This window comes from Gekko japonicus, unplaced genomic scaffold, assembly GCF_001447785.1.
Source record: "Gekko japonicus isolate JY-2015 unplaced genomic scaffold, Gekko_japonicus_V1.1 scaffold515, whole genome shotgun sequence".
Taxonomy (NCBI): domain Eukaryota; kingdom Metazoa; phylum Chordata; class Lepidosauria; order Squamata; family Gekkonidae; genus Gekko; species Gekko japonicus.
In genome coordinates this window covers 406679-422674 of record NW_015164680.1, presented here as the reverse complement: position 1 = coordinate 422674, position 15996 = coordinate 406679, and the positions used below count along the sequence as shown (strand labels likewise).

Sequence of the window (15996 nt, the reverse complement as noted above, 5' to 3'; positions counted from 1 at the left end):
ACTGTGGGTACAACGAAGGATGCCTCTCCTTGACAAATTCTCCTCCAAATGGAAAAGTAAGTGGAAGCTGGCTCTCCACTCAAAGATTTCGGGAATATCAGGGCCAGGATGCAGAGGCAGGCAATCAAGCCACCTCTCTGAAAACATCCTAGCCCCACTAGGGGTCACCAGAAGTCACCATGACATCCAGGCTTACAAGCACACACACACAAAGATGTTGGGACCACTGTGGAATGGTGTGCTGGAGCCAAAATTAGATTAAGGCAGAGGAGTCCCAGGTTCATATCCCCAGTTACCATGAAAACAGTTGGGAGGACAAAGCGCAGGTAATCCATGATATCGGCCACCCTGAGCACTCTGGAGAAAGAGGATTTTTTTTTAAAAAAATGGATCAAATTAAATTATTCAATGACGCAAAAACATTTTATTAAATACAGGGATGGTGCTATTTTCTCTTCATCGCTCTCTTTCCTTCTCCTTTCTTCGGTGGTCCTTTCCCACGTAGCTTCCGCAGTCTTTTCATCTCTTCCGAGAAATCCTCATGCTCATCTCTAAGGAGGAGAAGGACACAAGAGAGGAGGGAAAGGCAATGGAAAGAGACTCTGCTGAATGGACAGGTGAACTCGTTGTGTATCGCTTTCTGTACCACCTCCTCCTACGTAAAACATGTATCCCCTGGATGTTCAGGAAGGAGACTGGATTTAAACCTCACCCTTCACTCGGAGTCTCAGAACGGCTTACAAACTCCTTTCCCTTCCCCTCCCCACAACAGATACCCTGTGAGGTAGATGGGGCTTAAAGAGCTCTTTCAAGGACTGCTCTTGCGAGAACAGCTCTGAGAGAACTTGTGACTGACCCAAGGTCCACCCACCAGCTACATGTGAAGGAATTGGGAATCAAACCTGGTTCTCCCAGATCAGAGTCCGTGCTCTTAACCACTAAACCAAACTGGCTCCCCAATGCACATGCCAGGCAGCTGGAGGCATGCTTCACTAAGCTTTCTGTGCAGGAAGTATGTAAAATGGGGCAGCATCTAGGACAGGGCCAGTGGGTACACGGCTCCTACCGGGGAACTGATTTGCACCACCTAGACTGGGCACGCAACAAATGGGTTTGTCAATTTGTGGCATTTCCACTCAAAGCAGGAGTGCTTCTTTTTTAGAACAGGTAATAATCCCAGGTAAAGGTAAAGGTTCCCTTGCTCGAAAGCCAGTCGAGTCCAACTCTAGGGTTGCGGTGCTCATCTCCGTTTCCAAGCCGAAGAGCCACCGCTGTTCGAAGACATTTCCGTGGTCATGTAGCCGGCATGACAAAACACCAAGGCGCACGGAACACTGTTACCTTCCCACCGAAGTGGTACCTATTTATCTACTTGCAATTTCTTGCTTTCGAACTGCTAGGCTGGCAGGAGCTGGAACTAGAGACGGGAGCTCACTCCGTCATGCGGCACCCGGGTCTCAAACTGCTGAACTACTGACCTTCCACAGCCTGCAGTTCAGCGTCTTAACCACTTGAGCCACCACAGCTCCTAATAATCCCAGAGGAGGAGCCATATTCAGCCTGCTTCAACACACACAATCTCGTGTCACCTTAAGGACTGACAAAAACCCAGACTCCTGTTTGCCCAGAAATTTTCTTATTCTAAACCAGAAGAACCAGTGGCAGGTGATGCTCTCCAGTAGATGAGATATGAGAAAGTCTACCTTTATACTTTGATTCTGAGCAAACTTTTCTTTTAAAATCTAGAATTGTGAGGATGGCAAGATCCTTTAAGGCAGAAGGCAGTAATGTAGGTACTGTTTATTTAAGGCTCACTGCAAACGGGTGCAAGCTTCTGAACTCTTATTGAACTTATGTTTCTGATGCTAACAGTGGAGCGAGATAGAAAAGAGTTAAGAGTCCAGTAGCACCTTAGAGACTAACAACATTTGTGGTAGGGTATGAGCTTCCATGAGTCACTCCTCACTTCTTCAGATACCAAGGTGGGGAGAGATGTAAGCCTTCGAGGCGGGCAAGAAGATGCAAGACTATTCCTTGATCATGAGACCGTGGATTTTCCATTCATTTCCTCGGAAGCCGCATCTGGAAGTGCCTTCCTAGGAAAGTTGAATGTGGGTCTGCTACAACATGGGAAGTGATCAGAATACCATCAGTGAATACCTACATCTCCTGAAGCAAAACCAGGTTAAAAACTAAGGATGAGGGTATTCAACAAAGCTGTTAAGGGGTAGATGGCATGATGCTTAGCATCTCTCTAAACACAAGACTGTTATGCATAACACACGCACAACTGCTAAATGCTGCACGATAATTAAACACCCCACACCCATGGTCTAAGGAATGAAGCTATCTAACACTGCATGGAATCAATTACGGTCTTGTCTGAACGACAGCAGCTCTTGGGGACAGACTTTAATTCCCAGCCGTGGTGCAAGAAACGCTTTGGCACGGGGGGGGGGGGGCAACAGCCAGGGAGTTTAAACATGCAAAGCCTCAGTCCCACACTGTGCTATGGGTTCTCCACTCAAATGTTAAGGATGGCAATGGAGTATGCAGATGCAGCACCACCCCCAGTAGGAGAAACGGCAGCAATCCATGTTTATATGTAAGTATACAAAAGCCAGACAGCCTGCACCCCACAAGGCAGCAAGTTTAACGCAGCACAGCAACGGTTTCCACTCTAGCTGGCAGCCTCTTCCGCTCTCCAGATCAGTCGCCCCTCCTTCCTTCCCTGCGCATGAGGGAGCCAGGCAGTCCGAAATGGGGAGTGATTTCAGTTCGGCGTCTGGAGTTTTAACGTTTATTTATGTCCAGGTAAATCCACAAATTAGACCAATGTCATGATACTTCACAGTGGTTCCTTGTCTAATAAAGGCTACTCTTTCTTTGACTGCAAATTCTCATATTGTTTCACTCCATATTTCAGTATGTGGCATAGATATTGCTTTCTGCTTCTAAAGAATTATTCTATTAGCTAATAATAATAATACACTAAGTATTAAACACAGAGAGACTCAATTAGAGCTGTCAAACACACCAATTGCAAAACTCAACACCAGGTCTCAACCAAAGGTCTTTCTCAGCAACATTGATCAGAAATCCTTTAAGTGGAGAGATGGTGTGGTTTTTGGCAAAGAATGTTTGCAAGTCATATCCCAGAATTTTTGGATTTTCCCTATAAACATCCAACCAGAAAGATGAGAATTGACTCCACTTGTTTAGAACCCCTTTCCCTCCAGGCCCAAGCTTTTGAAAGAGAGAATGCCAAACTAACAGCTGGGGGCCCGGCAGTCCCTAAACCCCTATCAAGGGGATCAACAATCATGTAGTTTGGAAAAGTCGACAGAAGCGGATGAGACTGAATGAGGCAACAGAAGCAGCATCTCTTTGCCGTCAGTTAACTGCACATTTCCTGAAATTGGTTTGCCCCTTCGTGCTGGAGATATAGTGCAATAGTGAACAAGGGGCTGGATGTTGGGCAGGGAGGAACCATATCCTTTTACCCTCTCCAGCAGAGCCAATTTCCTAATTTCTTTCACTTAGAGGTCCATTACACCTCCCATTAATGAGGCTACTGATTGTACCTGTAATTCTCAGACCAAAGAAAGTGAAAGGCTCCATTTTTCTCTTGAAAGTAACTAGCTTCCTTATGAAACCCCAAAGCGCTGCACTCTTTGTATTATGAACTGTGGAACCTATGATCCAACGTGAAATCAGGTATCAGATCCCAGTATCATCCATCTACCCTTAATCCACAAAGCAACATGACTGACAATGTCAGCCAGTAACATTTTTCTTTGCAGGTTTGCCTTCCTTTTTCAGCTCTCACTCACATCAATCTGAATTAGAGGAATCTGAAAGGTAAATGGGGAGAGGGAGAAAGAGGAGCAGGTAACGAAATGCTCAGTACAACTCAATGTATGCATATGGTGCTGGATCACACCTGAACTGGACCCACAGTCTATAGAAAAAGGCCTAAAAACTGCACCTGAAACTGCACCAAGAAAGCTGGATTTGATCCAAAGCCTTCAGATAAGAGATTTGCAAATATCTGCCTTGCACAGACTTGTTGCATTTAATCTTAAAGGCTACTTCACACAAAGCAAGTGCCTGCAGGAAGTTACATCCGTGTACAAAGCACAGAGCATGTAAAGTAGCCCCAGAGCCTCTGCCAAGTGTGAAGTTTTTGGCAGGTTAACGCCAGGGTGGTAGGAAAAGCCAGAGCAGGTTGGGATGAGATCAGGGGAAGGAGAATGAAACGGGAAGCCATGAGATGGGTTTGGGTGGGGGAGCCACAGCGATGCAACGCAGCCAGTGCTTTGGCTGCAGAGGGTCCCGCCTTCTCCAACGAAAGTGGATTTCAGACAGCAAAGGCTGAGAAAAGCCTCCGTCTGACCCTTTGACCAGTCACTGCCAGTCAGTGAGTTGGATCCAGACAAAATGTTACAAGGCCAGAATGAAACTCTCCTGCCCCCCTGCTGCCCCCCCCCCGCTCGGGGAGTGGGTGGGAAGGAACTCTGAGGAATGAGAAGACAGGCTTTGCAGCAGGAAGGCAGATTGGGCAGGAATTGAGAATTTAGTCTGGATCCCAGCCAGCAGATACTGCGAGGTTAGTCAAACCTGTGGTTTGACTCTGTTGAAGGCAGCTTCATACCTTCCTGCTGTGAAAAGTAGTTATTTTACCCCGTTTTGGAGCCATCAGCAAATATTCCAAAACCCCTTTCCACAACATGAGGGCTTTAATCCTGCTTTTGTTTCATGGAAGAAAACCAATGTAGCTTCAGAAATCCAGGCTTCGCATCACATAACGGGAACGTTCAAAAGCAGTAGCTAAGACAACCTCTCTGTGCAGCTAAGGAAGAAAGCTTTCTGTCCCCACACCACAGACTGCTTTCTCTGCCCACCGTTTACATTCTCTCCCAAAACGCTGCTAAGCTAGTAACCTTCTGGCAACAGGACACTATTGAGTCTTGATCCACGTCAGAAATCTCAGGAGGTCAGGTGGAAAGGGGGCCTTTCACGCAACCTGTGTGGGAAGACTTCGCACAGGCCTTATTTGGCTGCAGCAAGCATAACAGGCTTAAAGTCTATTAATAAACCTCCTTTTGATTAAGAAGCCCTGGACTGAATTTAAGTTTCCATTCTGATTTACTTCCCCAGCAGCCGTACCTGTCCATTAGCAAGACAACATCGCCAGCCTAGGGTTGCCGAGCTGCTAATATTGTTACACGTTCACAAAAGTGCCTCTCAGGCCTTAATTTTATTCCACCCCCGTCAAAGCGTCTACTGCCTGCAGCCAAATGCATTTCTGAGAAAAGCAACAGTGTGATCCTGTGTTGGCTTCTTCTGAGCAAGGGAGCAGCTAAAACAGAGAGCACTGCAAGAGGCGGGCTTGCCGTTCCGCTCTCTCCTCCCTCCACTCCCAAGAAGCACAGAGAACACCTGGATGGCCCCTATGCAGGATTAAAAATAGAAACCTATACCGTCTCTTAGAAGCTCTGAAGCCCGTGCCGTATTGGAGGAGCAATATTTCATTGCTTAACTCACTGTTGGGGAGATATTTAAGGAAACAGGAGATGCTCTCAGCAAAGAAGGAGTGCGGCTCCAGCCCTCCTGCATTTGCCTACCTCGAGTGACTGGTCTAGCTTGCCCCAGTCCCCCCCCCCCTCCCAAAGCCAACGTACACAAGTGGCCATTCACTCCCCCAGAGTAGTTGCTGCCCTTCAGAGAGCGAACTGGTGGCAGCACTCTGCAAATGACTAAAGCAATGCAGGGGTCTCTTAGAAGAATTATGGATGGAGAAGGGGGCCACAGCTCAGTGGTAGAGTACCTGCTTGGCATTCAGAACGTCCAAGGTTCAATCTTGGGCATCTCCATTTAACAGAGATGAGATCGTAGGAGATGTGGAAGACCCTGGAGAGCTTCCGCCGATCAGAGTAGACAACACTGACCTTTATCAACCAGTGGTCTGATTAAGTGTACGGCAACTTCGAGGGGGGGGGAATCGGGGGCTTCAGGTTGTTCTCCACTGAAAGACTAATATCTCAGTCAGGCCACCGGACTTGGCAACCTCTCCCTGTAGCTACTCCCGGAGCAAATCCTCTTTCTATGCAGACTGAAACCCAACAGCAACTCTTCCCTCTGGCAAGGCGCTGATCCCAGCGTTTCTCGGTCTTCTTGCTGCAGGAGATGCCTCAGAAGACCAGGGGAGGCACTGTGTTGTGTCTGCAGGTAAGGCCCATTTGGAAGCAGCTGCCCCCAGCGAGGACTCAACAAGGGGTGACACCTGAGCCTGCAGCCCCTAGCCCTTGCTTACCTTTCCCCATCACACTCCCCTGCCCCAGGAGCGAGAACACCTAACCCTCCTTACCCCAGAGGCTTGCTGAGGTGGGTAGGGACATCTGAGAAATAAGGAAGGAAGGGGGCATTAGCTGCCCTGGTTCAATCACTTAGCAGCTTCTCAGTGGGCCTGGGCCCAAGATCCTACCCTGTCCCTTAGTACAGCCAGAGTTGCTCTGGTGTGGTGGAGCTGGCAGACTTGGTTTTGAACCTGCCATGGAAACTCACTGGGTGGTCTTGGGTGCGCCAACCATTCATACACAGCCTGAAACGCTGTATGTGGCTTTAGGTTGCCCTTGGAGAGAAAAGCAGGGTCTAAATATCCAGATAAATATGATGCACCTTAAATGACTGCCTCCATGAAAACTCTGGCAAAGGGCTCTCTAAACCCCTCCTCTCCAGCATGAGAAGCCAAGGGCTCATACAGAGCAGCTTCCTCTGCTGTTCACTCCCAGGCGCATGGCTCTTCAACTCTCTCTGCCCCACATACACGTGCATGCAATGCAAACAGCCACAGCAGCTCAGGCCAAGTCCTTGCCTTTGGACCCTCAGGCTGGTTTGGGGTAGTGGTAAAGAGCACGGACTCTAATCTGGGAGTGACCTTGAGTCAGCCATAAGTTCTTTCAGAGCTGTTCTCTCAAGGGCACGTCTCCAGAGAGCTCTCTCAGCCCCACCTACCTCACAGGGTGTCTGTTGTGGGGAGACAAAGGGAAAGTGATTGTTAGCCACTCTGAGACTCCTTCGGGTAATGAAGGGCGGGGTATAAATCAAAGCACTTATCCTCTTCTCCTTGTGCATGGGACCAAGCAGCCAAGGGAAGAACTTGGCCAGCGCCACTGTAGCTGTCCACATCACATATGTGCATGGGGGGGCGGGGTAGAATAAGGGTACAGGGCATTAATGAGCCTCTCTCTCTGTATTTCGGCTTACGCAAAATCACAGCAGTGACAGTGAGTAGAACGTACTGCCCTTGCTCATCAGGCTTTGTTCATTTCAAAGTATGGCCCCATTAAAAGTTTGAGGAGGGATCAAGGATCTACTTAAGCCAAAAAGCATTTCTTCAAGGTCTCAAGTAACTGCCTTTCCATGCATACGCAGATCCTTTCACAGAAGACACCAGGGCTTGAATCTGGGTTTCCCACAGATGCATGAGATCTACCCCTGCGCTACATGAAACCCAAGCAGGAGGCCCATCCCATTCGCACCTTTTGCAGTCCTTCAGCAATCCTCCTTCTTCCTTAACCAAGCACGAAACCCCCTTTTCCTTGGGGTCTTCGACCGTGCCTTCACTCACCCGCCCACCCCCAGTGGCCCGGACTACCTGTAGAGGCCGTAGAAGCGTAGTTTCCTCATCAGGTTGGCGTAGGTACGGTGGGGAGGATACCAGTCGTAGACCTCTTTCCGCTTGGCCATGGGCAAGTCGCTGAGCAGCTGCACGACCTTCATGGACTTTGTGTCGGTCGGCCGAGCGACTTCTCCGAATATCCGTGCGCTCAGGCGGGCCATCCTCAAGGCGTAGTTGGAAAGGCTGGAGGACATCTCCGAAGGCTAAAGGGGCCTATGCGTGCCTCACTGCTAGAGAAAAGAAGAGAGGGCTGCTTGGAAACTGCAAGTGGTACGTAGGAAGGGCTGTGGCAATCTACTACTGTTAGTTTTCATGGCCCAATCAAAAAGGGACGATGCCGATCTCTTTTAGGAATTGCATCTCCCATCTCATTGGCATACTGGGAAGTCGAAGGCTCTCACTAAGTTATATTCTAAAACACTGTCTTCCTTTGGACCTCAATTTTTTTTTTAAAAAAGAGTCCTAGTTGCTCTTCTTAATCGCTGCAGCAGTGCGGGAAGACTGGGCGGTAAAAAAAGGGGGGGTGAGGGCAAAAATTCCTTACCCCCAGACAGTCTTATTTACTTCATGAACACCCTACCTTTCTCTTCAGTGGGGATCCTAGGCTGCTTACATTGTTCTTCTTCCCTCCATTTTATCCCCACAACAATCCTGTGAGTTTGGTTCGTCTGAAAGTGTGCAAGAGGCCTAAGGTCACCCGGCAACTTTCCACGGCAGAGTGGGGATTTGAACCCGAGTCTCCAAGTTCCTAGTCTTGACACTCTAACCACTGTACCACACTGGCTCAGTCCTGCTGCTGCAGATGGGCCTGGATGGTCAATACAGCCCCTCCCCCAAAAGAAGCTGATGAGTTTCCTTCCCTGTGGACCCTTGTTTGTTTGTTTATTTATTTATTTGATTTATACCCTTGCCCTCCACGCAAAGGCAGGCTCAGGGCAGCTTACATAAAAATTTAGAACACCTAAAAACAAAGGACCCTTAGTCCTCACGCACCCCCAAACGGACACAAAGCTCAAGTACAGGCAGCTGCAATGGCTTAGATTGGTCTCATTAACCTTCCTTCCATTACCTCCTCCACTACCGAATTTTAAACTGTAAACCCATCGGGCAGAAGCTGGCTTCCTTTGCTTATGATATTCCATATCGCCACAGATAGCTAACATCTTTTTGCGTTAGACTGAACACCTTAGAGAGCTAGTGTGCTGTACTGATCAGCATGTTGGACTGGAATCAGGGTGGCCTAGGGGCAAATCCAGGCCCATAGCTATGGTGGGGCCTCCTGGAGCCCAGGCCCCATGGTTTCCGGGGAGAAGCAGGGGGAGGCCACGCACACACCTGTACTCCAAGCTGGCATGCGGCCCCCGCTCTTCACCCAAAGCACTTAAAGTTTAAATACTTTGGGGGAGAAGTGGGGGGAGGGACCCTTTAAATGCTTTGGGGGAAAAGTGGGAGCCACGTGTGAATTTCAGTGCCTCCCCCGACTTTTTAAAAGCTCCCCCCCAAAATCAAAATACCCTGGCTACGGGCCTGGGCTTTACTGGACTATCTTGGGCCAGCCACACTCTCTCAGCCTCGCCTTTTTCACAGAAGGAGGGAGTGATGGGAAAAGGGCAGGATGAAATATAAAATAAATGGCCAGAAGACACAAGCACCGTCATCCAATAAAGTAATGTGTTTGGACATGACAGAAGACCCAAGAGAAGCGCAGGGTGAAAGGGTAGAATCAGTTACTGCTTTCTAACCATACTTTGATTAAAAGTTTGGTTAAAAATAAGGAGGAGGAGAACTTTGGAGGAAGGGGGCAAATACAAATGTGGTAACATTTAACAGTGTTGTCAGGGCCAGATCTTGCTCACATGCATCTTCCTAGCCACCTCTGCTCTATATGGCTATATTTTCTTGTAGCATTTTTTAACCCTCATATTACCAGCCAAACCAACTCACACAAGGCAGTCTCCATACTAGTTCACATACCAGTCAATCCACAATGAACAGTCAGGAAAGCCTGTTGCTTTGACCTGGACAGCCCAGGCTAGCCCGATCTCCTCAGATCTCAGAGGCTAAACAGAAGTCCACTAAGGAAGCCCAGGGTTGCCACCTCTGAACGTCTCTTGCCTTGAGAACACTGTGGGGTGGGGTTGCTACAATTTGGCTGCGACTTGATGGCAAAAAAAAATGTTGTTGAATTCAGAATAGCCTTGCCATGTTCCAATCTCTGTGGAGCAATCTCACCCATGCAGATTTCAAGATACTCTGTAATGATTCCATTGGGCAACTGCTTGGTCTCTTTCTCACCACCTGCATTCAAATGAGAACCCTTAGGGCTGGCAACAACACCATAAGAACAAATGCAGTTTACATGGTGAGAGTCTTGACTTGACTGGGGTGGTGGTGGTGGGGAGGAGTCCATCTTTAGCCTGCTCTTCGTCCAAGGAGTTCTGGTGGGCATGCCCAGTTTTCCCTTCGCCATTTTACCTGCTCAACCAGCCTATTAAGTAGGTTGGTTTGAGAGATTCGTCTGCCAAAGTCACCTATTAAGACGCTGAACTGCAGGCTGTGGAAGGTCGGTAGTTCAGCAGTTCGAGACCCAGGTGCCGCATGATGGAGTGAGCTCCCATCTCTAGTTCCAGCTCCTGCCAACCTAGCAGTTCGAAAGCAAGAAATTGCAAGTAGATAAATAGGTACCACTTCGGTGGGGAGGTAACAGCGTTCCATGCACCTTGGTGTTTAGTCATGCCGGCCACATGACCACGGAAACGTCTTCGGACAGCGCTGGCTCTTCGGCTTTGTAACGGAGATGAGCACCGCAACCCTAGAGTCGGATTCGACTGGCTTTCGAGCAAGAGAACCTTTACCTTTACCTAATCATTGAATTATATTAATGATACTACAAGCTACCAAGTTTTGTCCAAAATAAGCTTCTTTAAAAAGGAACTGTTTCAAACAGGAGGAGCTAAACTAACAGCACAGGCAACTTCAGCAAGGAAATTCCGGAAACACACATCCCTACTGCCTAACCACCCAGAAAACATAGGATTTTCATGGCCTCGTCATAACTAACTTCCTTACATGGTCCAGTGTAACCAACCCCTTTCACCAGTCCATTCTGTGGAATCTCTTATCTAGCAAATTCCTCATGGTACAAACTTGGCTCCTCTGAGGCCTGACACAGTCTACAGTTTCAAGAATGCCCCCAGAAAAAAAGAAACCAGCAAATCTGCTCCAGCACTGAATGGGCTCACGGGGCAGAGCAACGTGCAACTGAGACCCCAGCCCCAACCAAGTAGAGATATTGGATCGGTGAATGAAACATTGCTTGTGTGCTGAAAGGCATCCACCACTACTGAGACTAGAATGTAGGAAGACCTTTTGGGTGGAGATGGTACAGGCGGGGTATAAAGCAATGGGGTTGACACAAAAGTCAGGATTTTGCACCTTCTGCCCATGAAGCAGCTTAAGTTGGTGGGATGGACCATAGTACTCCACTCTGGACCACAGAGGCGGCATCATGTCTTCAAATGTCCCACTATGTAAGATGCTCCCCCACATACATTAAACAAGCACTTTAGAAAGACAAGTTTAGCATACCAATCCAGATGCACAAGGATTTTTAGTTTAAAGGATTGCTTTGCCTTCTCCACCTGGAGTGAGAAGTGACACAGTTCAGAATTTTCACATCTCACTTTACCATTTCATTTTATTGCATGTGCCTCATCCTTGACCCTGGGGGACACAAGGAGAGGGCAATACCTACACAACCATCTCTTGGAGAGCCTCTGTCATAGAGGTTTAGCTCCTGTGCTGAAGTTTGGGAATAGTTCAACAGGTGTCAGTGGTTGCAATAATGTTTAAAGTCCTTGCCTTTTAAACCAGGTTTCCCAAGAGCCAACCTCACAAGTATAAACTATTAAACATGCATCTGAGAGAACAAGGCTGGTGGTAGCAGGATGGAGCCAAGCAGATTTCAACCAACTTAACAAAGACTTTGTTAACATGAAGGGTAACAGGTAACCCCATAAAGGTAGTGGAGCAAATTTAGTTTCTAAATGTGATGGGGGTAACTTGTGGTGCGCATTTGTGCATCAAAACGGCAACCAGCTAACTTAGCCAACAGAGATGCTTAGAGAGGAACACCACTGTGGGCCACTGCAACATCCAAATAAACATCTACGTATTAGGTAAAGGTTCCCCTTGCTCGGAAGCCAGTCAAACTGGACTCTAGGGATGCGGTGCTCATCTTCGTTTCTAAGCCAAAGAGCCAGCGCTGTCCAAAGATGTTTCCGTGGTCATGAGGCCAGCATGACTAGGTGCCGAGGTGCACGGAACGCTGTTACCTTCCTACCGAAGCGGTACTTGCAATTTCTTGCTTTCGAACTGCTAGGTTGGCAGGAGCTGGGACCAGAGACGGGAGCTCACTCCATCATGCGGCATTCAGGTCGTGAACTGCTGAACTACTGACCTTCCAGTCTGCACTTCAGGATCTTAACCACAAAATCCCACAATTCTCTACTCAGAAAGATACAATGGTAACTTAGTACATTTGTAGATTTCTTGAGGGTAGGAAGAGCAGGACCTGTGGAATGACAGAATAATACGAATGGAAAGGAAGGATGGCAATAGTGATAAATGGGAAGTGCACAAAGGCCCATCCCTTAGTTACTAAAAAGGCTTAACTTAGCCCATAGTAAAAGTTGACTATTCATTTCCCATATTTTCTTCAAATGCCACAAGGACTGAAGGACAATCAGGATTCTGCAGGAAACATTGGAATTTTTGCAATGAATCCTGTTTCCATAATCTGGTTCCACTTGTGCATGGCCATATTCCATCATTTCCCCTGTTTCTCTTTAATGATTGGATGGGGTTCTTCTGTTCAACTTACACAGGCACTACTCTAGTTCTGATTACACAGTCCGGGACTGAAGGATTTAAGCACTTTGGATATTTCAGTTGTTACATTCTGAACTGATGCAATCCCCCCCCCCCATTTTTGGCATTGACTGGCTTTCGAGCAAGGGAAACCTTTACCTTTACTTTCCTTAGACCACCATGGGTTTCCAGTGTCCCAACATGCAAAGGAAAAGAAATCTGAATGCCAACCACCTTTTAGAATCCATTGGCATTCTTTGACTGTTACTTTACTTCTGTGTTCAATGCCAAATCTTTTAGGAAGTTAACTGTCATTTTTCTTCATCCCTTAGACAAAGAGGACTTCTCTTACTACCCCACAGAAGTGATTCATGCACTGTTCAGTATCACAGTCCCATATTTATGAGGGGTGTCTTGGCAAGCTTGGCCATACACCCCCTTCACACAGCATGCTTTATGTCAATCAGAGATTCCTCCTGTCCTTTCACTTTTTAAACAGAAAAGGGGCCCAAGAATAGAATATACATGTGTAGCCAACTCTCCTCTATGCTGCCAATATCACATACAGGGTCTCACTTGCTATGGAAGCAGTGTGCACAGAAAAAAGGAACAACAGTAGCACTTAATATTTACTGAACAGGGTATAATGCCATAGAATCCACCCTCCAAAGCAGCCATTTTCTCAAGGTGAATTGACCTCTGTTGTCTGGAGAAGATCAGCTATTATTTCAGGAGATCTCCAGGCCCCAACTGGAGGCTGGCAACCCTGCATGGAGATTTCAACCAGGATCTCCAGATCCTAGTCTAAGACCTTATCCCACTACACCATGCAAGTGACATAAGAGACTAGGTGCCAGCTATGTGAATAATAACAGGCAACATGGCCTCAGCAAGAAGAAACAGGCCACAGCAGTGTGGCTACAGTGGTTACAGCAACTACACAGGATCTGGGAGATCCACATCCAAATCCTCAGACAGCCATCAAGCTGACTGGGGGACCCTAGGCCAGTTACCTTCCCTCAGCCTGACTAGGGTTGCCAGGTCCCCCACCACCACCACCACCAGGGATGGGAAGATTGCCAGATAGGGATGCCAGCCTCCAGGTGGGACCTGGGGATCCCCCAGAATTACAGCTCATCTCCAGATTACAGAGATCAGTTCCCCCTAGAGAAAAATGGATGCTCCGGAGGGTGGACTCTATGGCATTGCACCCCACTGAGGTCCCTGTCCTCCCCAGACTCCATCCCCAAATCTCCAGCAGTTTCCTAACCTGGATCTGGCAATTCTACCCCCCCACCCCCAACAGCTGGTGGCCAGGGGGGACCTAGCAACCCTATGCCAGATCCATGTTGAGAAACTCCTGGAGATTTGGGGATGGAGCCTGGGGAGGACAGGGACCTCAGTGGGGTACACCATAGAGTCCACTCTCTAAAGCAACCATTTTCTCCCCAGATGAAATGTTCTATGTAGTCTGGAGATGAGCTGTAACTCTGGGGGATCCCCAGGTCCCACCTGGAGGGTAGCATCCCTAAGCCTATCCTACCTCAGAAGTTTGCTGTGAGGATAAAGCGCAGAAGGGAGAGGAACCATGTGTGCCACCGTGAGCTCCCCAGAAAAAAATTACCTTAAATAATAATTAATTAAAAATACAGGCGCGATTTGCCCGGAAGTATAAACAAGCTAAGAAAGATGATTACTACACTGACTCCTACCTTGCGCTTCTCAGTCGGCAAATCTCACCTCCACTCAGCTACCCGCGCATCCCTTCCAGAACAGGAAACGTGCTCACTTTTGACGCACCGGAGCGCAGTTAAACTCGGAACTAGTACAAATAAAACGCTGCGCCGCGCATGCGTCTTGATCATTATGAAGGCCGCCGTAGAGCGGGCATAACGTCATCGTATGGAATTGCGAGCCAGCCGTGTCGTTCTGTCTCAGGCCTCCGATTGGTGAAAAAGAGACCGCTCCAAGACAAAGCGGAGCAGGTTCGGTGTGGGCGGCCAGTCGGCTCACGACGCGGACGGTGGATGCTGCAAGTGATGTATATCCTGCAGCCCGATCTTATTGTACACTTAGACGTGCTACGCTTTTTAGGGATAAATTCACCTATTCTGCATAGAATCGGGCTCTGAATCTGGCTGCAGTTCACTGAAGCCGTTTCAAACGTGCGGATATGGATGAAAGTGGCTTTACGGTATATTTTGTAATGCAGACTCGGGAACAGGCATCGTCGCGCTCACTCGGAGTTACTTCCACGTCAAAGTACTTAAGAGCAGGCTGCGCATACTGTTAATTTCAGTGGGGCGAAAAAGCATCGTTTTAACTTGATTAAAAAAAAAATAAAGCTATAATCCATTTAGCTGGACCCTTGGACTGCAAAAAGATCAAATCAGTCAATCCTAAAAGAAATCAACCCTGACTGTTCCCTGGAAGGCCAGATAATGAAACTGAAGCTCAAATACTTTGGCCACCAAATGAGAAGGGAGCACTCCCTGGAGAAGACCCTGATGCTGGGAAAGATTGAAGGTCAAAGAAGACGGGGACGGCAAAGGATGAGATGGTTAGACAGTGTCATCGATGCAACGAACATGAAATTGAGCCAGCTTCAGAGGACGGCGGAAGACAGGAGGGCCTGGCGGGAGATGATCCATGGGGTCGCGAAGAGTCGGACTCGACTGTGCGACTGAACAACAACAACAAAGCACACTGGAAACAATGAAGATTTAGTATGGGAATACTGTTAAATATGCTTAGATTAGGATATGGTTGTTAAGCACGATAGTCGGCAGGAAATCCTATAGCGTTCTGTGAGATTTATCCCTTTGAGTAGGCAGAGAGGGAGAGGCACAGGAGTTGTTAACCAGGGAGGGTTATTCTTAAAGGGGCAAGGAAAAGAGGCAGCTGGAGGAATCACAAAGAAATCAGAACCTAATCCTGAGCCTGTTGGAGCCAACATTTTTGGCAGCAACTGCTTATTTATCGCTTTTTAAAATGTATATCTTGCCTTTTAAAAGCATGTTTGTGGGGAGGGTGGGGTATAAATTTAATAAAATAAATAAGAGCACAGTGTTCACCAGGTCATCTTCCACCCCATTACTAACCAATAGTAATGCTTAGTATTTGCATGATACTGACACTGTTCACAGGGCTTCTCATACATTGTGCTGTTCCAGCAGCCCAGTGAGGTAGACTAGGACCAGGGGTCATTTCCTGCAGAAGCACACAGGAGCGGAGCTCCGGCAGTAAAGAGCCCAGGGGGCGGGCACATGCAACAAGCCCCACCCCCTGCTCCCAGCAGCCCTCACTCAGAGCAAGAAGCAGCCAGGTAAGCTGCAGAGTTCCCCCCCCCCTCCAGTCCAAGACAGTCCAGTGGCACCTTTAAGACCAAGTTTTATTCAGGTACAAGCTCTCCCTCTTCTGTGAGGACAGATCTGCATGTCCCC

The 15996-nt window shown here is 48.0% G+C and overlaps 1 protein-coding gene across 4 annotated transcripts; it reads right to left on the bottom strand.

The window, feature by feature from the left end:
- Positions 1-415: 415 nt before the first annotated feature.
- Positions 416-14369, bottom strand: MRPS33 (mitochondrial ribosomal protein S33). 4 transcript variants are annotated; one of them, XM_015409312.1, is made up of 3 exons: positions 14294-14369; positions 7661-7914; positions 416-551 (listed from the first exon to the last, which is right to left on the bottom strand). In XM_015409312.1, the coding sequence occupies exons 2-3, from the start codon at positions 7876-7878 to the stop codon at positions 446-448; spliced, it is 324 nt and encodes a 107-aa protein (XP_015264798.1). In that variant the 5' UTR covers positions 7879-7914; positions 14294-14369; the 3' UTR covers positions 416-445. The 4 variants fall into 4 exon arrangements, with proteins under 4 accessions (XP_015264798.1, XP_015264797.1, XP_015264796.1 ...); XM_015409311.1 differs by having other exon boundaries at positions 7661-7911; positions 14266-14363; XM_015409310.1 differs by having other exon boundaries at positions 14266-14362.
- Between the last annotated feature and the right edge of the window lie 1627 nt (positions 14370-15996).